The sequence below is a fragment of the Sorex fumeus genome, unplaced genomic scaffold, assembly GCF_029834395.1.
Source record: "Sorex fumeus unplaced genomic scaffold, SorFum_2.1 ptg000063l, whole genome shotgun sequence".
NCBI lineage: Eukaryota > Metazoa > Chordata > Mammalia > Eulipotyphla > Soricidae > Sorex > Sorex fumeus.
This window is the reverse complement of record NW_026606120.1, coordinates 14767162-14792855: the sequence shown is the minus strand read 5'-3', so window position 1 is coordinate 14792855 and position 25694 is coordinate 14767162. Positions and strand designations below refer to the sequence as shown.

General features: G+C 57.4%; 1 protein-coding gene across 1 annotated transcript in view; it reads right to left on the bottom strand.

Annotated features, from left to right (window-relative positions):
* Nucleotides 1–12008: 12008 nt before the first annotated feature.
* PHF2 (PHD finger protein 2) overlaps nucleotides 12009–25694 on the bottom strand; it is a 78378-nt gene continuing 64692 nt past the window's right edge. The window contains exons 11-23 of the mRNA XM_056126759.1: nucleotides 25017–25106; nucleotides 24105–24470; nucleotides 23562–23681; nucleotides 23082–23203; nucleotides 20506–20684; nucleotides 20328–20398; nucleotides 19705–19868; nucleotides 15411–15685; nucleotides 14918–15013; nucleotides 13436–13545; nucleotides 12623–13001; nucleotides 12108–12238; nucleotides 12009–12070 (exon numbers count right to left, since the gene is read on the bottom strand). Of these exons, the coding sequence (XP_055982734.1) occupies nucleotides 12150–12238; nucleotides 12623–13001; nucleotides 13436–13545; nucleotides 14918–15013; nucleotides 15411–15685; nucleotides 19705–19868; nucleotides 20328–20398; nucleotides 20506–20684; nucleotides 23082–23203; nucleotides 23562–23681; nucleotides 24105–24470; nucleotides 25017–25106 (2061 nt within the window). The 3' untranslated portion in view covers nucleotides 12009–12070; nucleotides 12108–12149. The remainder of the gene's footprint in view (nucleotides 12071–12107; nucleotides 12239–12622; nucleotides 13002–13435; nucleotides 13546–14917; nucleotides 15014–15410; nucleotides 15686–19704; nucleotides 19869–20327; nucleotides 20399–20505; nucleotides 20685–23081; nucleotides 23204–23561; nucleotides 23682–24104; nucleotides 24471–25016; nucleotides 25107–25694) is intronic.

Below are 25694 nucleotides of genomic sequence, written 5' to 3'. Positions count from 1 at the left end.
TTCTTCTCTGACTTTTAAAAAATTGTATCTTCAACACTTCTCCACCCCCAAACTTCCAGAAGCCCCCGCAGTCACACCCACATTCCACAGCCACAGCCATGTACACTCATCGGCCCCATTTTACAGATTCACAGTTAATCTCAGAAGCGATGCAAGCCAAGCCACTAGAATTCATGGGTACACAGGTTTTCCAGCTGAAAACTATGAGGAGTCCTTGGGAGGGGGGCAGGCAGATACGGTGCCCTGCCAATGCCCTGGCAGCCACACCCACTCCCCCAGCTACCACCACACCAATAATGGTCCAGTTCCACCGCTTCACAACTAATCTCTGCAGAGATGCCAAACTGACAAAATAGGCTGAAGACTCTGGGTTCTTCTCAGAGCAGAGGCACATAGCCTCAGCCTTCCTCTTGTGCCCCTTGTACTCCTGGAAGCCTCAGCAGCTACACCAATATCCCCCAGCTGCTGCCATGCAAGCACATCCGCCCAGTTCTACAGATCCTGGAATTCCTAGAGCATACACACGGTCATGTGACACCTCTGAATTTCACAATACTGACTTCCCAGTAGGAGCACACCAAATTATATGGGAAAGTAACATAGAAGGCATGGGCTGGAGCGATAGCACAGCAGCAGGGCATTCGCCTTGCACGCAGCCAACATGGCCAACCCGAGTTCGATTCCTCCGCCCCTCTCAGAGAGCCCGGCAAGCTACCGAGAGTATCTCGCCCGGATGGCAGAGCCTGGCAAGCCACCCGTGATGGATTCGATATGCCAAACACAGTTAACAATAAAGTCTCCAATGGAGACGTTACTGGGCCTGCTCGAGCAAATCGATGAACAGCGGGAGGATAGTGATATATATATATATTATATAGATATAGATATAGATATATAAAAACTGGGCTGGAGAGATAGCACAGCAGTAGGGCGTTTGCCTTACAAGCGGCCAACATGGCTGACCTGAGTTCGATTCCTCCGTCCCTCTCGGAGAGCCCAGCAAGCTACTGAGAGTACCTCGCCCGCATGGCGAGCCTGGCAAGCTACCCGTGACATATTCGGTATGCCAAACACAGTAACAAGTCTCATGATGGAGACGTTATTGCGCCCACTCGAGCAAATCTATGAACAATGGAAGGACCGTGACCGTGATATAAAACCTACAAAAACCTACAACATAGAAGCCAACTAAATTCAACAACAAAAACAATAACACAGAAGGATCAGCTAGTAACAACAGCTTAGTAAACCCCTCAGACAAGGATTGAATGACCCCATGGTGAGATATAACTGCACTGTAACACTGTCCTCCTGTTATTCACACAATTTGCTCGAGCGGGCACCAGTAACATCTCACAACAAATTGTGAGACCTGTTGTTACTGTTTTGGGCATATGGAATACGTCACAGGTAGCTAGCTTGCCAGGCTTTGCCATGTGGGCGAGATACTCTCGGTAGCTTGACAGGCTCTCTGAGAGGGGCGTAGGAATAGGACCCAGGTCAGCCGTGTGAAAAGCAAATGCCCTACCCGCTGTGCTATCGCTCCACCCCCATAAATAACAGTAATAATATAAACGTATATGGATATCTATATGTATGTGTGTATATATCTACATATATAACAATTTTCACAACTTTTCTTTCACTTAAGTATTTCTCATAATTCTACTAGCCATGTAGTTGAAACAAACAATATAAATTATTTTGTGCCTGCCAGGGGGGCAAGTTTGTGAGTGGTTGAGAAACTGGGCACATTGGTGGAGAGAAGGTCATGCTGGTAGTGAAATTTGTGTTGGGACATTGAATGCCCATAACAAGTGTATTATGAACAATTTTTTAAACCATGGTGTTTAAAGTTATCAAAATAAATTAAGTATTTTTAAGAATTTTAATTAAAAAATAATCTTCTTTGTCTTTAGCTTCCACGTGTTTAATTCTGATGTGAATTAGTCAGTATGGGGTTCTTTGGGGTTATCTCATTTTAATTCACTTAGTTTCTTTTTTTCTTCTTCTCGGGTCACACCTGGTGATGCACATGGTTACTCCTGGCTCTGCACTTAGGAATTACCCCTGGCAGTGTTCAGGGGACCATATGGGATGCTGGGAATCGAACCTGGGTCGGTCATGTGCAAAGCAAATGCCGTACCTGCTGTGCTATTGCTCCAGCCCCAACACTCAGTTTCTTAAAGGTATAGATTTGTGTCTTTATTTCATATGGCTTGCTTTATATTTTTGTTACTAATTTTGATTTGCAGCTGCACTCTGTGCTCAGAATCACTCTAGGTTGTGCTTGGGGATTACATATGGTGTCAGGGCTTAAACTCAAGTTGATCACATGTTGGTAAAGCACCTTACACTCTGTGCTATCTCTCTGGTCCACTTTTTAATTTTCTCAGCAGAAATCGAAAGAACAGAAAGTATTTATATTCTGGTGAAATTCAATTTGCCAATTTTAAATTTTGTTTTATTCCTTTTGTGTGTGCTCTTAAGAAATTTACATACAAAAAGTTGTGGGTGTTTCCACCATGTTTTCTCCTAGAAGATGCATAATTTTAGCTTTTAAGCTAGGTCACTGATCACTTTGTTCTTAATTTTTTATTTAAACAAGGTAAGGAACATAGTTTACTACTTTTTTCCTTGGCAAATACCTAGTGTTTTCAGTATTAATTTGTTGAGAAAATTTTTCATAGTGAACTGCCTTGGTATCTTTGTTAAATGTCCGTTAATAATATATATGTGTATGGACTAGGGCTGGAGCCATAGCACAGTGGTAGGGCATTTGTCTTGCATGCAACTGGCCCACCTGACCCGGGTTCGATTCCTCCGCCCCTCTCGGAGAGCCCGGCAAGCTACCGAGAGTATCTCACCCACACAGCAAAGCCTGGCAAGCTACCCGTGATGTATTCGATATGCCAAACACAGTAACAACAAGTCTCACAATGGAGATGTTACTGGGCCCACTTGAGCAAATCGATGAACAACGGGAGGACAGTGCTACAGTGTGTGTGGACTAAATTCTGGCTATCCATCTAACTACATTTTTCTATATCTACATTGTTTTGTTGGATTATTACAAGTTTTTATAATTTACTCAGTATAAGTGCAATTTGTTTTTATTTTATAAAATTGTTTGCTTTGCATGCTTCAAGTTATTTGTATTTTCATCCCATTCTCTATCACAAGTTTGCTGAGATTGGAATTACCATAAACATATTTGTTTAAGGCAGATCGGCTTCCTTAGAATGTTGATCTTGCAATCAATAAATACAACCTCTACTTAAGTCTCCTTTAATTTCTTTTGGTGGTTTTTATAGTTTTTAGTGTAAAAGTCTTACAAATCTCTTTCTTAAAATCATCCCGAAGTATTTCATGTTTTTTTATGTTATTGAGAATCCTACAGCTTTATAGTTTCTCCTTCTAATTGTTCCTTTCTAATGTATAGAGATTCACTGGGCTTTTTAAATGCTGAAGTGTATACTATCCCCTTAATAAAATCACCTTGGTCTCCTCCTCTTGTTCTACCCTTTGTTTCTCCTTGTTCTCTTTTGACAATTACGCAGAAAGCTGCTTTGTATTTCAGGTTCGAGCCAAAGTAGTTTCATAGCTCCTTTGTAGATTTCTTAAGAATGTCTGTGTATACATAATGACATTAGTGCATACCATCTACACTTTGGGCTTGTATATCTTTTCTTGCCTTACTGCACTGACCAAGAACAATATTGAATGTTAAAGGTGCTAACTGTGGGTGGGTATACTTCCTCAATTTTTTTTGCGGGGGCAGAGGGAAGGGAGAGGGAATATCTAGTTGGCTCACTGTAAATAAAACCTAGATCAGGGTGAAATCACTCCTTTTATTTCCAGTTTTCTTAAAGTTTTTGTCTTGATGGCTGCTTGATTTTAACAAGCAGATTTTTTTAGTTTATTGAAACAATCAGAAGGATTTCTTTTTATTCTTTTAATAAGGTGAGTTATATCAACTAATTTGAAAGTGTTAAACCAACCTTGCCTTCCTGAGATAAACCTCACTAATCACAATCATTGTCATAGATGCTGAATCTGAGTGTTTATATTTGATGGAGAATTGTGCATTTTCATTATCATTTCTTTGCAGTAGCTCTAGTTTTGATATCAAGGCAAAGCTGAGATAAGAAGCGTACCCTGATCCTGTATTTTCTGAAATATTTTACCTGTAAAATGTTTACTGGAATTCAGGGGTGAAGCCATCTAGATCTGGATTTCTTTATCTGGGAGGAAGAAGGCTTTTTATTTGTGATTTTTAAACATATATGTATACAGAAAACCAGTAGAATTTTTAAAATATTTTAAAATAATTTTTCCATTCTTTACAAGTTGTCCAACAATGCAAATAATAACTTTGATCATAAACATTCTTTGCTATTCTTCAAACATCTGCAGAATGTTTTAGTAATGACCATTCTTCCATTTGTGATGTTGGAAGTGTTCTCCATTTCTTCTGCCTAGAAAGAGGTTTAGCAGAGATACTAATCTTTCTAAAGAGTCAATTTTGGTGGGCAGAGCACTTGCTTTGCAAGCATGAGGCTCTGAGTTTAATCCCTGTCAACACACACACACACACACACACACACACACACACACACACACACACACACCCCAATTTTAGGATTTGTTGATTTTATTTGCTCCATTGTTTTTCTATTTTATGTCATTTTTTAAAAATGTGGCTATTTAAACCTAAAGTACTTCGAATAAAATGAGAGGAAAAATTCAGAACTCAGGAAATAGGACTTAGCTAGAGTAGAGCACAGGCCTTTCATATGCAAGACCCTCCCTGTCCTCTCCAGTCAGACGCCTGTGGGCCCCACAACAACGAAACATTCTTTAAATAGAAGAGAAGTTGCCAGATCCCAGCCACACAAGCCATATTTCAAGTGTCTGGCTGAACTGAACGATCAAATGTGTCACTGAAAATAGTTCCATTCTGCTCTGGAGGTGGTGATTGGCGCCCAGCTGGCCCCATCTCTTCCATCTGCGAATTTTCTCTTTCCTGAAACTTCATCCAGGTCATAGGAGGTCCTCTAGGCTCCCAGTCCATCCTGGTCTCTGGGCAACTCTGGCCTTGGCCCAGCTCAAGCTAGTGGCTACCTCCTTTGCCTTTACCTCCCTCCAGACTTCCTCTGCCTGCTCCAATCACAAGTTTCCTCGCTTACCCAATTAGAGTTATTTTGCCTACCCAATCAGACATCCTCTGCCTGCTCCAATCACAGACTTCCTCTGCCTGGTCCAACCACAGACTTCCTCTGCCCATTCCAATCACAAGCTTCCTCTACCTACCCAATCAGAGTTACTCTGCCTACCCCAATCAGCCATCCTCTGCCTGCTTCAACCACAGACCTTCTCTGCCTGCTCCAACCACAGACTTCCTCTGCCTATTCCAATCAGACATCATCTGCCTGCTCCGGTCATCACAGGCTTCCTCTGTCTGCGCCAATCATAGACATTGTCAGCGTGGGGCTCCATCCCCTTCGCACCTCTCTTCAATTCCCTCCTACCCTCTCCATGCTTTCCTCGCCCCACCTCCCTCCTCACATGCTCCCAATTCTTTCCCTCCCTCCTTTGCTCCCTCTCCCTACCTTCTCCCATGCTCCGTCCCATCTTTCTTCCACACCCACTTTACCACCTCCCACCCCACGTCCAGTTCCTAAACTGAGCCAGGGCTCCTGGCCCGGTGCCCAATCTGAGGTAGACTGAAAGAGGTTCCCCCAAGGGCACCATGGGCAGCTGGGCAGAGAAGCTGACTTTGAAAAGAGTGAATGAAGAAATGTAGCAGCATAGAGGAACAATGCCAGTGTTGGGGCCTGGGTGAGGTGGGCTGGTCTGTGGGGTCCCTGGGAATGGAGAGGAGAACCAGTATGCTGCTGAGATGTGAGGGAGCAGGACTGAGCACTCAGACGTGTGCAGAAAAGGACAGGTGGGAAGTTTCCAAAACCCCAGGACTGGCTTGGGGGCTGGGGGGAGCGGTGTGGGAAGGTGGGCTTTCCCCACCCACAGGACAGGCACAGGAGGAGGGGGAGGGCCATCAGAGTAAACCTGGAAATAGGTGAAAGAAAATACCACTTAAAGCAAAGCTACTAACCCAGGAGTGAGACCAGCCTTGAGTGGTCCACGTCGGACAAGGTGACTGTCCCGTGGCACAGCCCACGGGGCTGAGTGCCTAACTAGTAGGGCTCAGAGCAGCCACTCCTCTAATGGTGCACCAGCAGCTAAGTCAGGGAAAACTTCCTAAACCCTAAAAAAGTGAACCCCCAAAGGAAGGAATGTTGAAGTGAGCCTGCCGGAGTAAACGCCTCAAAATGTGCAAAGACACGTCGTGCATTCTGTGTAAGATTTCTCCTTGACAAGCAGAAAGGGTATTCCAGACCTACCAACAGGAGCCCAGTGATCTCAGAGGGCATTCTGGAATAGTTTAGAACAACATTCTGTCTAAGCACTGTAGCACTGTCCTCCCGTTATTCATCGATTTGCTCGAGCGGCACCAGTAATGTCTCACAACAAATTGTGAGACTTGTTGTTACTGTTTTTGGCATACCGAATACGTCACGGGGAGCTTGCCAGGCTCTGCTGTGCAGGCGAGATATTCTCAGTAGCTTGCTGGGCTCTCCAAGAGGGGTGGAGGAATCGAACCCAGGTCGGCCGCGTGCAAGGCAAACACCCTACTCGCTGTGCTATCACTCCAGCACAGAACATTCTAGGAAAAATATTCTAAGAACGGCTCCAAAGCTACAGGACACTTTTGTTTGCTTGTTTTGGGTCACACCCAGCGATGCACAGGGGTTACTCCTGGCTCCGCATTCAGGAATTACTCCTGACGGTGCTCGGGGGACCATATGGGATGCTGGGGATCAAACCCAGGTTGGCCCCATGCAAGACAGACACCCGACCCGCTGTGCTATCGCTCCAGCCCCCAACTACAGGACACTTTTTACAGCCTAGCCAGAGCAGCCCCACCCATTCCCTGAGCACCCCCCCCCCGACCCTGCAGTGGGTGGAAAGGTGCAGCTGAATCCACTGGTCAGATGCCCTCAGCAGCACCTGCTCCCCTGAGTGGCTGGTGACTGTGGCGTGCTCAGAGCAGCCTGGGTCACGTGGGCCAGGAGCCGCGGAGGAAGCTGAACTGCCCCGAGCCACGCCCCGCTGTCCTGTCCTCTCGGCCCCAGATGCTCTCCCGCCGGGTAAAAGCAAGTCTGCAGAGGGCCAAGGAGCGATCACAACCCCGGGTTGGCCCTGGCCGGAGCGTGGGCCCAGGCGGACCATCAATTACGAGGCTCCCGCTCTGAGCCGGGCGAGGGCCCAAGCAGGCGCGTGTTTACATGCAGACTGCTCTGTTTGGGGCCTGCAAATCCGTGTCAGATGTTAATGGAACACTATCATTTTTCTGCCGGGGTGGCATCCCCAGGGACGTGTGGATTCAGCCTGGGAAAGGCAGTGGGCGGCTAAGGAGGGACGCAGCCAGGCCCCACCCAGCACCCCCCTCCCCACCCCACCCCTGCCCTGGGTTCCAGGGAGGCACCACTGTGAGAAGTCAGAGCCCGCCCCCCCCCCCCCCAATCTGGACAGGAGCAGCACTGAATGGGGACACAGCCTGGCGGAACTCCAGACGCAAAGCCGGCCTGGGTGCTCTCCCGCGGGTGCTCTCTCTGCAGCCCCCTAAGCCCCAGAGGCCCTCTGCAGGGCCTTATATTTTGTCCCTCACTGGGACACCAGTGAGGACGCCAAAGGGGACAGAGGCTAGAGACCCTCCGGGGAGCAGGGTGAGGAATGAGAGCACCCCACAGAGCCCCTCTGCCCAATGTGCAGACGTGGAAACTGAGGCCCCAAGCCCCAGTCAGGTAGAGCAGGGGGCAAGGGGCACTGCCATGGGCACTCGGGTTTCAGGGTAAAGTCCTTGCATTGTCCAGTCCCTGCTCCCGTACTCACACACTGGCCCCTCCTGCCCTTCCACTCAAGGGTCACCTCCTCCAAGAAGCTTCCTACCTTTGTCCTCCATGGGCAGCTGTGCTGGTACACACACACACACACTGCATTGGGACATAGTTGGGGCTCAGAAAACATGGCCCACCCAGGCCCTGAAACCACACAACATGTCTGGTCTGGTTTGTGCCATGAGGTCTGGCGCCCCCGTCAATGTGTGTCACGGTCAAGGCGGCTCCCACAGGCTGAGGTGCAGCCCGGATTTGAAACTGGCAGCATCTTTCCCCTCGACCCTGGGTCATAACCCTTGCACTGTCCCTCCCACCCCATCAACCTCAGAAGGAGACACACACACACACACACACACACACACACACACACACACACACCGCTCTCCAGGCCACATGCCTCAGTGTCCCTTCCTGCTAAGAGGGCTCTGAGCTCAGAGTTGAGCAGTGGAGGGGTGAGGGACATCATCTTGAAGGACTCTGCAGCGCAGAAGAAGAAACTCCCCAAAGGTGGGGAGAACAGGGCAATGGACAATGTCTGTAAGTAGATGATGCTTTCCCTGGTTCCTGCCACAGGGCCTTTGCACAGCCCTGCCCAGTTCTGCTTTTTATCACACCTCCTCAGGGTGTTGCACACTCCCTCAGGCTACCTCAGTGGCCAGCAAGACCTCGCTGGGTCCTGCCTAAGCTGGAAGTCAAAGAGCTAGTCAGACTTTACTTGGATCCCAGCTCCAGCAGCTAAGACCTGTGCCTCTGTGTGTCTATTGTAAGACGAAGGTGGTGTGTCCCTGCGTTTAGTAGTCAGAACGAGTTGTATGATTATTGTTGCCGCCCTTACGCCACTCTCATGCCCCAGTGACTATTCTGTTCCTTGCTGTCCCCTTGACCACAAGCACTAAGTGCACCGCCTGCTGGACATCAGCTGCTCAGCGAGCAGCCTCGGCAGCGACCCCTAGTTCCCAGCTCGCCCCTGACCCCTGGTGGCTACTCCAAGTACTGCCCTCACTGCCCAGAGGGAGCGTCATCCTGGCTCAGCACCCCAAGAAGGATCATGCAGAAGAGCCTTTTTTCCCCTGCCTGCGCTGCTGAGCTCCCGACTGCGTGGAGATGATGGGAACCCGTGCAGTGGGTGCGGGGTGCAGGGCGACAGCTGGGAAGGATGGACAGAGCCTGATGGGGAGACTTGGGGGCTCGTTCAGGCCGGCACCTCCCAGGCCACCCCACTCCAGAGGAAGAAAACCTGAGATGCTCAAGTACCCCATCTCACTGGAGGCACATCCAAAGATACAGCTGGGTCTGCACACACACACACTGACATGTGCATGCATACACATGTACACACTCAGTTATGTACTCACACTGACACGTGCATATGCATGTACACTCATGTTTTCACACACATGCACTGACACGCATATGCAAGCACATACACACGTGCAGTTGTGCACATGCACACACGCCCATGCACACACTCGTGTGCACAAGCTCATATACTTTTATACACATATGGGTGCACACATACCTATGCACACTCATGCATTCATACTCCGTGGCCAGCAAGTGTCTGTTGTACGATGAGACAGTGCTGGCCACGGACTTGCCACTGAGCATGAGTGCACACACACGCGCGCGCATACACATGCCTTTGTGCACTCATGCACACTCATGCTCTTACATATATTCACAAATACCCCCACACACTTACATACACTCATGAACATTCATGTTCTCACATACGTTCACACATGCACACACATACACACACTCATGCACACTCGTGCTCTCACACACGTTCACACACCCGCACACACACCTATACACTCATGTACACTCATGATCTCACACATTCACACACATGCACACACACCTATACACACTCATGCTCTCACACACGTTCACACTCACACTCATGTACACACGGCAGACTCGGAGCCTCTCCCCAGCCTTGTGAGCAGGGCAGGGTCTCCAGTGCCAACAGCCGCCTGGACTGGATGGCCTAGAAGAACAGCCAGACCCCAGGGCAGGCCAGGGTGGGGGGTCCAAAGCAGGACCCAGACTCGTAGCCCAGGGCCAGACCTGAACCCCGTAGCCACAGAGGCAAAGCCTTGGCACCCACGGGACAGCTACGGGCCCCAGGTGAGTGCAGAGGACTGAGAAGCAGGGCACAGTGATGTCCACAGCTCCCAGTGCAGGCTCCAGGCGTTCTCTCTGACCCCTTCCCATGGGGGGTTGGGGGGGTGTCTCTGTATCTCTCTTGCCTTGTTTCCTGCCCCTGATGGTGCGCGGTGCATGGTGGGGACCTGTAGTGGGTTTGCAGGGACTGTCATTGGATCCACGCCTACCCTTGGGGCACTCTGGCTCCGGCCCCATACCCAAAGGCCTCACGCAACTGCATGCTGGGACAGTTCAACAGCAGGCGGCCTCAGGGCTGGAGGCTCGGGGGATCTCAACCCTTCGGGTCTGGCATGTGCGTCCCCAAGTGCCCCCCTTCCACCCCATGAGGCACTCGGCAGCCACCGAAGCAGAAAGGACACAGACATGGTTCTGTACAAAACCTGAAATAGTTTTTTTTTTACTCTTTTAAAACTTTGATCTAAGTCGCCTTAGACCTCATGGACTCGATACAAGAGTAAATATGAATCGGGAAATAAAACACTTTAATAGCCACGATAAACTTTGTTAGAAATGTACATGTTGCCAAAAATAATAATAATAATAAAATTAAAAAAATAAAAGAGAGAGAGCACAGCTTGATGCCCAGGCGAGATTGTAGAAAGGTTTCACAAGGACGGGGAACAGAACCCTGGAGAGCCGGGGGTTGCTGTCGGGCTGGGGTGGGGGTGACCCACCAGCCTCAGGCTCCGGGCCTGCGTCCCCCCCGCAGACACGGTGGGCGGCGGGTAAGGCTGCGTGAGCTGCGTCTCCTCACAGACAGAAGAAAACCCGGGGATGGGTATATAAACAAAGCTCATAAGAAATGTACAAATATAAAAAGCTACAAACATTAATAAATTACAGCATCACAAAACACAGAAACACTTCACAAGGTGCTAGTAAAATAACTGCATCCCCCACCCCTCATCATACAGGAAGGAAACAATAGCTGGTATTCAGGTTGAAGATTTGTCTTCAAAACGTGTCTGGCAGAGATCTTTTGCACTGTTTGCTTCTGTAAAAGACAGACCTAAGGCCGCACAGACATCACTTGTTTTTCAGGCAATACCTTAGTTTTTTTTCTAAAAGAACGAATGATAGTAATAACCATAATAATCCAAAGAAAGGGGCAAAAGGAAAAAAGCATCTGAAACCCAACGGTTCCTCAGACTCGGCAAAAAACGCGTATAAATGTTAATGAGGGAACTCTATAGAAAGAAATTCCTAAAGATACTCTTACTCTTATAAAAAAGAAGTCATTTAAAAAGCTATTTACACGCTACATTCTATGAAAAATATGCTTCAGGAAATACATCTAAAATTAAAATACAGGATTGCCTGAGAAACAAATGCAGCCCCTCCGTGTCGATGGGCGGGCAGGCGGCCACGCGCCCGGACCCCGCCGCTGCCGCCGCCGTGGACACCAGCGCGCCGGCCGGGTGGGAGAGGCGCTCTCAGGAACACGCGCGACGCGCGCGCGCGTGGGGCGGGGGCGCACGGGCCCGCCCCCGGCCCTGCCCCTCCCTGCGCCCGGCTGAGCTCTCGGAGCTCGTCGTGGGGGGTGGGGGGTGGGGGGGCGGCCCGGGGAGAGGCGGGGCGCGCGGACACCCTGCTCTCTCCTCCGCTCTGTCCTCGGCGTGTGTTTTTTAAGCCCCGGGAGGCTGCCGGCCTCGGGCCGGCTCCGACTCCCGGGCGATGAGCATTAGCTCGCGCCTTCCTCGAAGGCCTCGTGGCCCCCGGAGGCTGTCCTCAAACTGGACCGGTCCCCTGGCCGGGCGGCGCCGCCGGGGAGGGGGCCCTGGAGCAGGGACGCCTGTCCTGTCCGTGCAGGGGTGCGCTCAGACGCTGGCCAGGGGCGGGGGCGGGGGGTGCGGCGGGGTGGGCACCAGGGCCCCCCGGGTGAGGCACTGCGGCCGCCGCCCTGCTGGGGGCTGATGTCTCAGCGGGGCTCCGGGGGGCGCGGAGGGGGGCAGGGGCCGTGGGGGGCGGGGGGCGTCCTGAGCGGAGCAGAAGGATCCTGACCTGACTCTCCGAACTTTAAAGGAGCAGTTTTCCGTTCCGGTGGATTTTCAGGATTTTCCCGAGCCTCTGTTTGGCGGTGGCCATGCCCTTTTTTGTACGTTTTCCTGGGGGGGCGAGGAGAGGACACAGGAGGGAGGTGAGAGGGAGGGGCGGGCGGGAGGGGAGGCCGCCGGGCAGGGGCCGCCTCGCACGCTCCCATCCTGCCCGGGCGGGGGACCCCGGGCGCCGCGGCGGGCTCCTCCGGGACCAGCGCGGGGCGGCCCCCCGCAGCCCCGCCGCGCGCGCGCGCGCGCCCTGGGCCACGCGGCCCGGCTCCGAGGGCGGCGAGCCACAGCCCAGCTGCGCGCAGTCCAGGCCGGGCCCCCCACGCCGAGCGCCGCCGTCCTGCGGGTCACCCATTCACTCTGCCCCTTCCCTTCCAGATAGGCGCCCGGGCGCGGGCCGGGCCGAGGGGTGGGGCGCGCGGCTGCAGGGCCTCCTCCGGGTACCTTTGGCAGCGGCGTTGTTGTTGGGGGAGGACGCGGAGGGCCGCCTCTGCGTGAGGAAGACCCCGGGCGCCATGGGCTGGGCGGCGCGGCCGGCCTGGGCCCCCGCGAAGGCGCCGGCCGCCGTGTACTCGTGGTCGGCCAGGCTGCTGCTGTGGGACTCGGGCGGCGGCGGCTCGGGCGAGCTGCCCTCCTGCGAGGCCTGGCTGCTGGCCGTGCTGGTGGACGCGGGCGTGGTGGAGGCGGGGGTGCTGGAGGCGGGGGTGGTGCCGGCCGAGGTGGTGCCGGCCGGGGTGGTGCCGGCCGAGGCCGAGGGGGACGCGCTGTGCTGCGGGGCCAGCTTCCTTTTGGTGCTCTTCTTCTTCCGGATCTTCTGCTCCTCCTTCGGGAAAGCAGTGGCGGGTTTGGGGGGCGCACACTGACGCCGGCCCGCTCGGGAGCCCTAGGACCCGAGCAGACCCGAGCCCCTCCCCCCGCGTCCCCCCCCCAGTCCAGGTCTCCGGGCGTCCAGCCACAGTGGACATGCAGGCCCCGGTCCAGTCTGCATCTACCCCGCACGGCGGGTGTGCAGGAAGGACGGCCTCTGGACGGGAACTGCTGCCCAGTGGGGTCTGCCCTGACCCAGCCCGGCCCTCCCTGGGAGGGCTGGGCCTGCCCGGGAGGGAGGTGCCCGCCGGGGCTGGTGTGACCCGGGGACCAGAGGAACGGGCAACACTCCTGGGGCAGCTCCCAGCCCAGGCGGCCCGCGCGCGTGACGCGCGGGGCGGGGCGCGGTGCGGGGCAGCTGGGAAGTGAAGCCCCGTCACTGCTCCTTACCTGCTGGGACAGCTTGGCTGCGGCGGCCGCCAGCCCGGTCTCAATGGACGCCACTCTGGTGCCCTCGCGCATGGGTCTGTCCTGCCTCGGCATGGACGGGCCAACCCTCGCTGCCGGGAAAATGCAGGCTGCCTGGAGGGGGCCCAGCCACTGTGGCCGCCCACTTTAGGGCTCCTTGACCTCACCCCTTCTCCCAAGTCGCGTCCCCCGCTCCCTGACCCTGTCCAGACACCAGACCCCGCTCCGGGTTCCCAGGCCTCGCCCCTGCTCCCAGGCCCCGCCTCCTGTCCCCAGTCTCCGCCCCTGCTCTCAGGCCCCGCCTCCTGTCCCCAGGCTCCGCCCCTGCTCCCAGGCCCCGCCCCTACTCCCAGGCTCCACCTTCTGTCCCCAGTCTCCGCCCCTGCTCCCAGGCCCCACCCCTGCTCCCAGGCTCCACCCCCGTTCCCAGGCCCCGCCCCTGCTCCCAGGCCCCACCTCCTGTTCCCAGTCTCCGCCCCTGCTTCCAGACCCTGCCCCTGCTCCCAGGCTCCACCCCCGTTCCCAGGCCTCGCCCCTGCTCCCAGGCCCCGCCTCCTGTCCCCAGTCTCCGCCCCTGCCTCCAGGCTCCGGCCCTGCTCCCAGGCCCCGCCCCTACTCCCAGGCTCCACCTTCTGTCCCCAGTCTCCGCCCCTGCTCCCAGGCTCCACCTTCTGTCCCCAGTCTCCGCCCCTGCCCCAAGGCCCAGCCCCTGCTCCCAGGCCCCGCCCCCGCTCCCAGGCCCCGCCCCTGCCCCCAGGCTCCACCCCCGTTCCCGGGCCCCACCCCTGCTCCCAGGCTCCACCTTCTGTCCCCAGTCTCCGCCCCTGCTCCCAGGCCCCACCCCTGCTCCCAGGCTCCACCCCCGTTCCCAGGCCCCGCCCCTGCTCCCAGGCCCCACCTCCTGTTCCCAGTCTCCGCCCCTGCCTCCAGACCCTGCCCCTGCTCCCAGGCTCTGCCCCTGCCCCAAGGCCCCACCCCTGCTCCCAGGTCCCGCCTCCTGTCCCCAGTCTTCACCCTTGCTCCCAGGCCCCGCCTCCTGTCACCAGGCTCCACCCCCCACTCCAAGGCCACGCCCCTGCTCCCAGGCCCTGCGTCCTTGTCCCCAGTCTCCGCCCCTGCTTCACACCCCGCCCCTGCTCCCATGCGCCGCCTCCTGCCCCAGGCTCCTCCCCCAGCTGCGGACCCCACCTGCTCTGGTCCCAAGTCCCCAGGCATAATCCTGAACTTGGGCGGGGGGTGGGGGGGGAGAAGGGGGATAGGGGTCCATGTCCAGCCAGAACAGGCAAGGCCCAGCCCAAACAAGATAAAGGTGGGTGGGCACACCGTGTGTGCATTGGGGAGGGGGCTACAAGGACAGCTGACTGGCAGGGGGTGGGGCCAGATCCCTGCAGCCAGGCGATGCCCATCTAGGCAGGTGTTCACCATCCCGTTTCAGACCCCAAGGGGTGTGGACACGGAGCCCACCTGTGGGGCTGTAGGGAGCGTCGTCGGAGCCTTTCCTCTTCTTAGACCGGGACTTGAAGACGGGGCTGTCCTCATCCGATTCCAAGGAGGGGTACACTAGAGGGGGGCAGCCGGGAGAGGGTTGAGTCCTGGAGAGCGGGGGTGTCTTCGGAGCCCTCCCGAGACGCTCAGAGCAGCCCGAGGCCCTGGGGTGCTGCAGAGTGCCCTGAGCCGGGAATGAGGCCTGGGGCATGCAGGCCTCTAACAGATAACAGGGCAGCAAGCTGGATGGTGTGCACCGAGGTGCAATGACGCGCCAGCCAGAGCTGACCGTCACAGCCTCCAGAGGGGGAGGGCAAAGAGGCTGGGGATGGGCAGCAGCAGCAAAGGGCCGGGGCAGGGTGTCCACTGAGGATGACAAACACCCCCCCCCCACCCCCGGTGCCTCTCCAAGGCGCTCTCCCGCCTGTCACGCCTTAGATCCCGGTCCCTGTGCGGGGCCCCGCAGCCTCACCGTAGTCTGAGTCCTTGAAGCAGGCGTCTAGGTGGTCCTGGTCCTCCTCGTAGTCGTCCAGGCCCACACTGTTCCTGGCAGTCCTCTTCAGCAGCCGCTTGCCCACGTTTTTGCTGCCACCCCCATTTTTCCGGGTGCCATGGGCCCCCAGGGAGCCGCCCTTGGCCTGGCCGGCTCCCCACGTGGTCTGCAGGCAGGAGTCGGAGGCCTGGAGGTTGGCCATGGACAGCATCCCCTGAATGGCTTCCTGTGTGCTGGGGGAGGCCGGGGGCTGGCTGGGGGCACAGACACAGGCACTCAGCACGCGCCCCCAGACTTAGCCCCTGCCTGTGGCCTCCCTCCATGGCCAGCGGCCCACGGCAAACAGGCCACAAGTGCGTCTGCCCAGAGCCACGGTGAGCAGCGCTTCCTGTATGGGGGCCAGGGCTGGCTGCAGCTGCCACGGGCTGAGGGGATCCTCTCCCCCATGAGAACGCCCCCCGCCCCAGGAGATAAGGAACGGAGGTGGAGGGGGACAGACACATGCCACCCATTAGATCTCTCCAAACTGATATCTGAGATCGGAGATCCCAGCCTCCTCCCTCCCACTGGCCCCGGGCTGCCCACATTGTCTCCCACCCAGGACCCCTGCTCCCTTCCTGCCTTTCAGGGTCCCGCCCACCTGACCCCTGGCCCAGGCAGCACAACCCCTCCCATGCATGTTCTCTCCTGAAGAACTCCCTCTGCCTTCCACACCTGTACCCAGATCTATGTGGTGCAGCACACCTGCACCCACTCTACACCACACCTAAACCTGCACCTACATCTATACCCACACACACACCTGCACCTACATCTACACCACACACATACCTGTACCTACCTCTACACCCACACACACACACCTGCACCTACATTTATACCTGCACACACTGCTGCACGTACCTCTACACCCACACACACACCTGCACCTATCTCTACTCCCGCACACACACACCTGCATGTACCTCTACACCCACACACACATCTACACCTACCTCTACACCCGCACACTTACCTGCACTTACCTCTACACCCGCACACACACACCTGCACCTACCTCTACACCACACACATACCTACACCTACCTTTACACACACACACACACACCTGCACCTACATTTATACCTGCACACACAACTGCACCTACATCTACACCACACCTATGCCTGTACCTACATCTATATCCACACCCACACCCACACCTGCACCTACATCTACACCCACACCTACATCTACACCCGCACACACAGCTGCACCTACTTCTACACCCACATACACACCTGCACCTACCTCTACACCCGTACACACACCTGTACCTATATTTATATCTGCACACACTGCTGCACCTACCTGTACACCCACATACACAGCTGCACCTACATCTACTCACACACACACCTGCACATACATTTACACACAAAACCTGCACCTGCCTCTATACTCACACACATACCTGCACCTACATTTATACCTGTACGCACTGCTGCACCTACCTCTACACCCACATACACACCTGCACCTACCTCTCCACCTGCACACACACCTGAACCTACATCTACACCTGCACCTAGGCATACATCTACACCTGCACACACACCTGCACCTACACCTGTACACTCCAGGCAAGGCCTGCAGGGAGGCAGGGCTCAGCCCATGTTGGTGGTCACCAGCCTCCACAGCAGGAGCCGCACATGTCTGCACGGCCCTCTTCAGGGTCCCGCAGCGCCATCAGTGGTGATGCCAGGAGGGCTCAGGCCACTGCTCTGGGGCAGAGACCTCCCAGTACTGAGCCGCAGAGATAGGGGACGCATCTGCCCCCAGTCCAGGAGCTGGGCAGAGATCTCAGGACAGGTCTGGAGGAAGCTGTCCTTCAAGGGGACACTATGCTCCAGGCAGGGGCTTCACAGTTGGGGGGTGGGTCACCGGAAGAAGGGCCACTCCCACCCACAGATGCATAGAGGTAGTGGCTGGCTGCCTCTGGATGGGGGCATCAAAGCTGTGAACCACAGAAGGATGCTGAGTGGTCAGAGGCTGAGGGGTCGGAGGCCTGTGCTGGGTACCCGGCCCCACTGGAACAGTCCCAGACAGGCACTTCTGTGGCCCCCGCATCCCTAGCAGACCCAAAGCCACCCCAGAGTGGTATCTCCCGTGACACCCCACAGCACTGACCCTGACCCCAGCTCTCTCTGTACCCCACAAGGACCCACCTGCCCCCCGAAGGGCCTGTCCCCTCACCCAGCTTCACTGCTGGGTCCCCGCCACTGCCAGGGGCAGGACACCCACAGAGTGACCGCTGGGAGCCGGTGTGGAATCCAGCCCCACCGGCCAGCACCATCTGGGCCGTGCCCTCCCAGCTGTGCCCGCTGCTGCCCTGGCAGCACCGCTGTCCCTGCAAATCAAGTCTCGGCGTCGACCCCGCATGTGGAAAATAATACCTTAATCCTCCAATTACCATACCAAAATCTTTACCCCCCCAGCCCCTTCCCACACACACCTCAGTAAACATGAAGAAAACCATCCACAAGAAATTAACATTTTTTCCTCCTTTTCCTTAAGCTGTTGTTGCTTTTCAAACATTCGAAAACTTAAAACAGAGCAAATAGACCATCAAAACCTGCCGGAGCCACGGACGGGAGGCTGGGAGGGGCGGCCGGCAGCAGCTGCCACACGGCAGGCTGTGCGAGCGAGCGCTAGTGAGCGTGTGCGTGTGCATGTGTGTGTGTGTGAGTGTGTGTGGCGTGGGCATGCACGTGCAGGCGTGTGCTGGTGTGTGCAAACACGTGCGTGCACATGCCGGGATGTTTATGTGAGTGTGGGCCAGCCTGTGTAGGCGTGTGGGTGTGTGGCGTGTATGCACATGTGTGGGCACATGCAGGCATCCGTGGCCGTGCAGACAGGACCCTCACTCAGAGCCCCAGCCCCCCAGGACTCTCGTGTGATCTCATGGGGCCAGGGGTGTCCTGGGTGCCTCAGACAGGCGCCCTCCCACAAAGGAGTGGGGTCAGCATGGGGTCACAGTGCCTTCCGGAGGCCACTGCCCGGGAGACCCTGCAGGATAGGGGCCTCAGGCGCAGGTCCTGCCATTGCAGAGGCCACGAACAGTGTGCGTGTGTGTGTGTGAGGGGGGGAGCCGGGGGGGGGAAGGGTGTGTGTGCAGGACACAGCAGGAAATCTGGACCCCAGAGCACCCCCCTCCCCCCCGCCAGGGCTGCAGGAAACAGATGCTACACACAGCCGGGGCGGTACCAAAGGTGCCATGGGCACTGGGCCCAGCCAGGCCTTAAGGCCAGGCATCTCCTGAGGCCACGGCATCTCTTGAGCCTCCTCGGGCCCAGCGGGAAGAGCCTGGAGGCCCTCCCACCCAAACCCTCTCAGACAGTGGGGTGGACAAAGGGCAGACGGGGGGACCTGACCCCCAGGAACTGACCCTCCATTCATCCCGCCCAGCACAGCGGCTGGGGAACTGGGCATGGGGCAGTGGGCGCTGGGCCTCCCTCCAGCCTCTGCTCTGAGGCCACTGGCAGACTGGGGTCCCTCACGGGCAGCCACGGACCCCCCCCCCCCCCAGAGCAGGAAGGAGGGCTCATGGCTATTGAAGAAGCAGAGCTGGGAAGTGACCACGGGCAGGGTCATGAAAGGCCAGGCCACCAAGGACTGCCAAGCCAGTGAGCAGGAAGTCCCTCTGTCACCCCTAGGTCAAACCCAGGGACTGTGCTAAGCAGACATAAACCCTTGGGGCCCACTATTCGCCCGGACTCCAGGGCCTCCTGGGTGACAGTTGCATCCCAACCTAGCCCGCAGTGCTGACGCATCCTACCCTGCTGGACCACCTCAGTGCTGTGCAGCCACCCCTGGGGCTCCTTCCCCATGGGCCCAGGGCTGCCGCCTCCCCGGAGCCCAGCTCTAGGTGACACCATGGGTGTCACCCAAGCCTGTCACCCAAGCCTACTGCTGGGTTCTGCTGTGCTGCGCCCGGCCAGCACCATGATTTGGGGCATGGGCCAAGCAAGGCCTCTCGGGGGGGGGGGGGGTCTGCGCCCCCTGAGCTCGGGGCCATAGGCCTCTCGTAAGCCCGGCCAATAACAACGCTGGGACCCCCCCAGAGGCACACCTGAGCCCCAGCCCTTCTCCGCCCCCCACCACCTGTCAGGCAGAACCGGAGCCCACCTGGCCACCCACAGCCGTTCCTGCCTCCTCTGCTCTGCGCTGGCTGGAACCCCAGGGCCACCACCCGGGGCCTCTGTGGACCAGCCCTGCCCCGCGGGCGCCTACCTGTTGGGGTTGTACTCGAGCGCGCCCACCTCCTCGCTGGCCTGCAGCAGGTCCAGTATGCCCGTGGCTGAGCTCCCGCTGTCCTTCTTTACTTTGGCGTTGCGGCTGGGCTTGGCGCCCGTGTCGATGTGCAGGGAGCCCTCGTCGGAGGAGTCGTCGCTCTGCTGGGGGACGGGGGCAGTGAGAGGGGGTGAGCATCCCCCCAGAGGGCCCCTGCAGGGGGCTTTAGCACCCACAGTAGACGGGTGGCGCAGAGGGGAACCTGGCTCCCAGAGCGGACAGCAGAGCACCCATCGCCGGGGAGTGGGTGCACGCAACCCTACAGACCCCCTACAACATGGACATCCCAAACACCACTGGGGCCTCGTATGGGGAAGCTCCTGGCTCAGGCCTCTACCACAGCCCTGCTGCATTGAGAACCCAGGGGTCCGACACCCTCCACCCCCACCTGCCTCCTGCCCGGCAGCCTGGCACGCAGGACCCCCCAGAGGCACACCTGAGCCCCAGTCCTTCAGCGTGGAACAGGGATCTCAGGCCACAGCTATCCGTGGACACCTGTGTGAAAGGAGGGGGCTCACCTGGCCCCCCCGCACACGTGAGCAGAGCGGGGCAGCGGGGCTCACCTTGTAGCGCGCCGAGTCTAGCTTTGGCTTGGAGGCTGGCATGGACGGCAGCTCCTTCTTGTCCAGCAGGACTGTGAGAGAACAGAGGCCTGACCGTCCAGACGGGCCGGGAGCCCCCCAAGACGCAGCCCCCCACCCACCCCCCGCAGCCCCCGGGCCTCGGGGCACCCGGACTCACAGGACAGGTCCCGCTTGGGGGCGCTCTTCTTCCTCCTGATGGGGAACTCGTCGATCTTGAGCTCACCGTCGTCCGACACATACTCGTATTCGTCCCGCACGGGCTGCGGCTTGTCCTCCTTCAGGCTCTGCAAAGCTCCGAACAGCCCCGAGCCGGGCTGTGGCTTGAGGCCCTTGGAGCTTGGGTGCAGACAGGGCCGTGAGCGGGTACCACAGTGCCCCAGGTCACTGCCACCCCCCCAGGCCCAGGGGCTCTCGTCCACTGCACAAGGGAGACCTCAGGGCCCAGCCAGGCTGGGCCGCTCCCAGCCCTTCTGTCTGTCCCCCCATATTCTGAGCAGGGGCCATGCGGCTGCCCGGCTGCCCTGACCACTGCACCCACCAGGCACAGAGAAGTGCTCTGGGAGGCTGGAAGGGAGCAGCAGGTACTTCTGGGCCTGCGTGGAGGGGCCCAGTTGGGGTCACTGAGCAGAAGCAGCGCCAGAAACCCTGACCTCCTGGTGCCCTGATCTCCAGAAGGAAGCCCCGTCCTGCACGGCCCCAATAGATCCCAGCAACAGACAGCCGCAGGAGCACTGCAAACCATCAGCCACACAACACAACACGTGCCTGATATGGCCATGCGCTCACAGTCCACACCACACACCCACGTCATGCCACACAGTCCCAGCAAACACACACACCGTACAGCGCACATTATATACCCTGCCAGACACACATCATACAGTGCACACACCACCCCCATCATGCACACACACACCACACATCCTCACCGTGCACACACATGCACTGTCCAGCACACACACAACTACACATCCCCACCATGTACATACGAGCATCCTAAAGCACACACACCCCAACACACACATACACATATTGTACAGGACATACCACATCATGCACACTCATTGTACAGCACACACGCACCCGTCTCACACACACACACACATTGCACAGCACACACATCCCATCACGCACACACATGCAAGTTACAGCACACACACACCAACACCTCCACCGTGCATACACATGTTATCATACAGCACACACACACCCATCATGCACACATGTCATACAGCACACACACACACCACCATCATCATGCACACACACTTTGTACACACACACATTGTACAACACACAGATGACACCACACACACACACCCACACACACACACACACACTGATGGTCCCCTGCACCATTTCCTGAGCTATGGCGCTCACCTAGTGTTGCATTCACGCCAGCACCTCCTGACACTGAGCAGCTGCTGCAGGTCAAGGAGTCTGGGCTCTGCAGCCATGGCCACAGCCCCCTGAGCAGCGGGGCTCAGGACAGGAGCACACAGTGGATCAGAACTTCCCTCACCCCACCCACAAGACTTGTCCTTCTCCCTTTTGCAGATGAGACTCCTAGCAGAGAGAGGCCTCGTTTCCGCTGGGTCAGTCTGTCGCCCAGGCCAGGCTGCGCCCCCGGCCCCAGATGCCAGCAGGGTGGGCAGGAGATCCCCCCTACCACCTGGAACCCATGCCCTCTCCCAAGCCCTCTCCTCCTCTGCACCTGGACTAGGGCTCCACTGCACCCTCCTAAGCCAGCCTGACCCACAGGCCAGACCTGAGCAGGCCCCAGCCACAGCCTGGAGGGTCTGAGCACCTGGGCCAAGCACCTGAGCACACATGCACGCACGTGGCCTGGCCCCAGCGTGTTTGTGGTGCTCTGCAGCTGTGCGTGTGGCCCAGCCTCACTGTGTGCTGGTGCCTCAGAACCACAAGCTCTGCTGCTCTACCTGCCGCCTCCACACAAGCCTCCCTCCCTCTCGGCCTCCTGCACGAGGCCCACACCCAGCCCCGCCCTCAGGAGCAGGAGGGGCCATGAGGCTGCCAGCGCCTGCCCAGAGATGCCCTGCAGGAGGGCACGATCTAGGAGGGTGCTGGAGGGCGGGGGAGCATGCGTGTGACTTTCCTGTGTGTGTGTGACTGTTGTGTACGACTGTCCTGTGTGTTACTGTCCTGCGTATTTCACTGTCCCATGTGTGTCTGTCATGTGTGTGCAAGGTGTGTATGATAGTTTTGGGAAAGACATGTGGAGGGTGTGGGGGTATGAGATGTGTGCGGTGTGGGTATGAGTATGATGTGTGTGCACAGTGTGATGTGTGTGCATGGGTGTGATATGTATGCACAGATATTACGTGTACACATGAACGTGATGTGTGTGCGTGGATGTAATGTGTGTGCATGGGAAAGGTGTGTGTGCAAGGGTGTGGTATGTACAGGTGTGATGTGTAAAAATGGGTGTGGTGTGTGTACATGGGTGCGATGTGTGTACATGGGTGTGATGTGTATACATGGATGTGATGTGTGTATAGGTGTGGCAATGTGCATTGGTGTTGTGTGTCTTTAGGTGTGACTATGTGCGTGTGTTATGGGTGTGCATGTCTGAGGTGTGTGCATGGGTGTGATGTGCTCACTGTGATGTGTGCATGGCCATGATGTGTGTGTACAGGTGTGATACATGTGAAGGCTGTGTCGGGTGTGTGTCTGTGAGGTGTGTGGAAGCCCTCTGAATGTACACTCACGTACCCCAGGAGTTTCTTGTTGGAGAAGGAGAAGGAGAACTTGGAGTCCTTGTTTCCTGACGACAGTGGAGACTTCTCCAGCTTCTGCTCCTCCTCCATCTTCAGCAGGGAGTCTGGCTTACTGTTCTGGAAAGCAGAACCACCATGCTGCTGACCCGGTGGGTCGGCTAGCAGTGGGCAGAGGGGACAGTCGGGCCAGCCTCCTCTCACGTACACGCACCTGCCCAGGTGCCCTATACCAACTGCACTCCAGGTCAGGGGCAGCAAAGGACAACATCCTGGCTCTCGGGCCGTGGGATGTCCCTGCACAGGCCACAGAGACAGCCGCAGAGCCACACCCGTGCCAGGACCACAGCAAACCACACAGCGCCGCCCACCTGCACGCCTCAGCTCCGCTCCACCCGGGGCCCACCCAGGCCTCTCCCAGCACACAGCCCAGGGGAAGCAAGGCCTCCTCGCTCACAGCGCCGCGTCTACGCCCCACCTTGTATTTCCACTTGGCCTCTGACTTGCTCTTAGTTTGCTCTCGAATCTCCAGCCTCTCCACGTCGTTCTGTGCACTGACCACCTCCTTGCTGGGCACACTGAGGACACTCTTGGTGGCCTAGAAAATAGCAGCTGTGTCTCAGTGGACACGAGAGAGCAGCAAGACACCTCAGGCACCACGCAAAGGCGCGTGCCCAGGCAGAGCTCCTGCCACCCTGCGGCGGCTTCACTGTCCCCTGCCTGGCCTACACACCCCGTCCACCCGCCCTCGCAGCCCCAGGGCTGCGGGGACTGTGATACCAGCCCCAGTTGGTGCTGATTTCCTGGGTCAGGGGAAGAGCTTCACATGCGCTGGGCGCCCGCCTCCGGGGCTCTGGCTGCACTGGGGAGCCTCAACCACCGCCAGACAGCCCGCTCCCAGCCGCACTCCTGACACTGCTGCTCCGCACGGCCCCGCACTTGGGGCCCAGCACCACTGCATGCCCCGCACCTCCAATCCGAGGACAAGGATGCATATCCCGACCATCAGCCCGCCTCTCACCTTGCCTTTCTTGGGCGGCTCCATCTTGGTCAGCGCCTCCTTGGTGTGAGCCTCCAGCAGGTCGAGGTTGGGGATGGGGGAGGCGGCACCCCGGTACTTCTTCCCTTTCTTCTTGCTCCCATCCTTGAGCTTCAGCGATTTGGGGGGCTTGGGAGGCTTCGGGGGCTTGAGAGGCTTGGGGGCTTTGGATGGCTTGGGCATCTTCATGGTTTTGGGAGTCTTTTTTTTGGACACTTTCTCCAGGAAGGACCGAGGAGGGCTGGCCTCAATGGGGGACGGGGGCTCCTCCTTGTCACGGTCCCCAAAGCAGACCTCATCAGAGGACACGGCTGCAGTCATGTCCGACCGGGCGGCCTTGGAGGCGTTCTGGGGGGGACAGAGAGCAGAGCCCCTCACAGTGACACCGTGCCCTCTCACCCGGCGGAGCCGGGCCCTGCCCTCACCCTGTGACCCTGAGCCCATTCACGTCTGGGATAGCCAGACAGCCCACGCTGCCTGACTTGACACACCCCTGCCCTAATTGGGTGACGCTCAGGTCTGTCTACATACACACGACACTCATCTACTCACACCACGGGACTCACCTGACCCGCACCAAAGCACCCGGTGAAGGGCAGCATCACGCAACGACCCACTCTTCCGCCACCGCTGGGCCCTCAAGATGGGGACTTCAACCCCCCACTGGGCAGCACAGGGCCTGACACTGCCCATTCCCCCTCACCCCACCTCACCCTCACCCTCACCCTCACCCTCACCCCGCCTCACCCTCACTGCCCATCTCTCACTCCATGTGCACACTCCCCAGATGCCAGAGTCTAGCCACCAGGACCTAGGACACCCCACACCACCCCCCACGATGGGGGACAGGACCCTCCCCAAGAGGACATGGGCCTCTGTCAGGGCTCCGCCTACCTCACTGAGCCGGATCTCTTTGGCCAGGTCCTTGATGAGCTGCGAGGGTTTGAAGTGCTCTGGGAGCTCATCCTCATGCTCTGCCAATGCCTGCGGCAGGGCACACATGGGTCAGCACAGAGGGGTCAGCACACATGGTCAGCACACAGGGGCCAACACACAGGGCTCAGCACACAGGGATCAGTATGCAGGGGTCAGGGGTCAGTATGCAGGGGTCAGTACATATGGATCAGCACACAGGCTCAGCACAGAGGGGTCAGCACACACGGTCAGCACACAGGGCCAGCACACAGAGTCAGCACACAGGGATCAGTACGCAAGGGTCAGTACACATGGATCAGCACACAGGGTCAGCACACAGGGGTCAGCACACAGGGGTCAGCACACAGGGGCCAGCACACAGGGTCAACACACAGGGATCAGTACGCAGGGGTCAGTACGCATGGGTCAGTACACATGGATCAGCACGAAGGGTCAGCACACAGGAACTGGCTATGCAGTGAGGCTGGGACTGGACACCGCCGCCTTCCGGGCACACCCTGGGGCTCAGCAGGCCGGTCTCTGTCCCCTCGGTCTCTGTCCCCTCTCAGGCCATCTGGGGAAGCCCCTCCCACCACCTGATGGAAGTGGCCACAAGGGGCCCAGGGCGCTATACTGACCCCATTCATGAGATGCCCC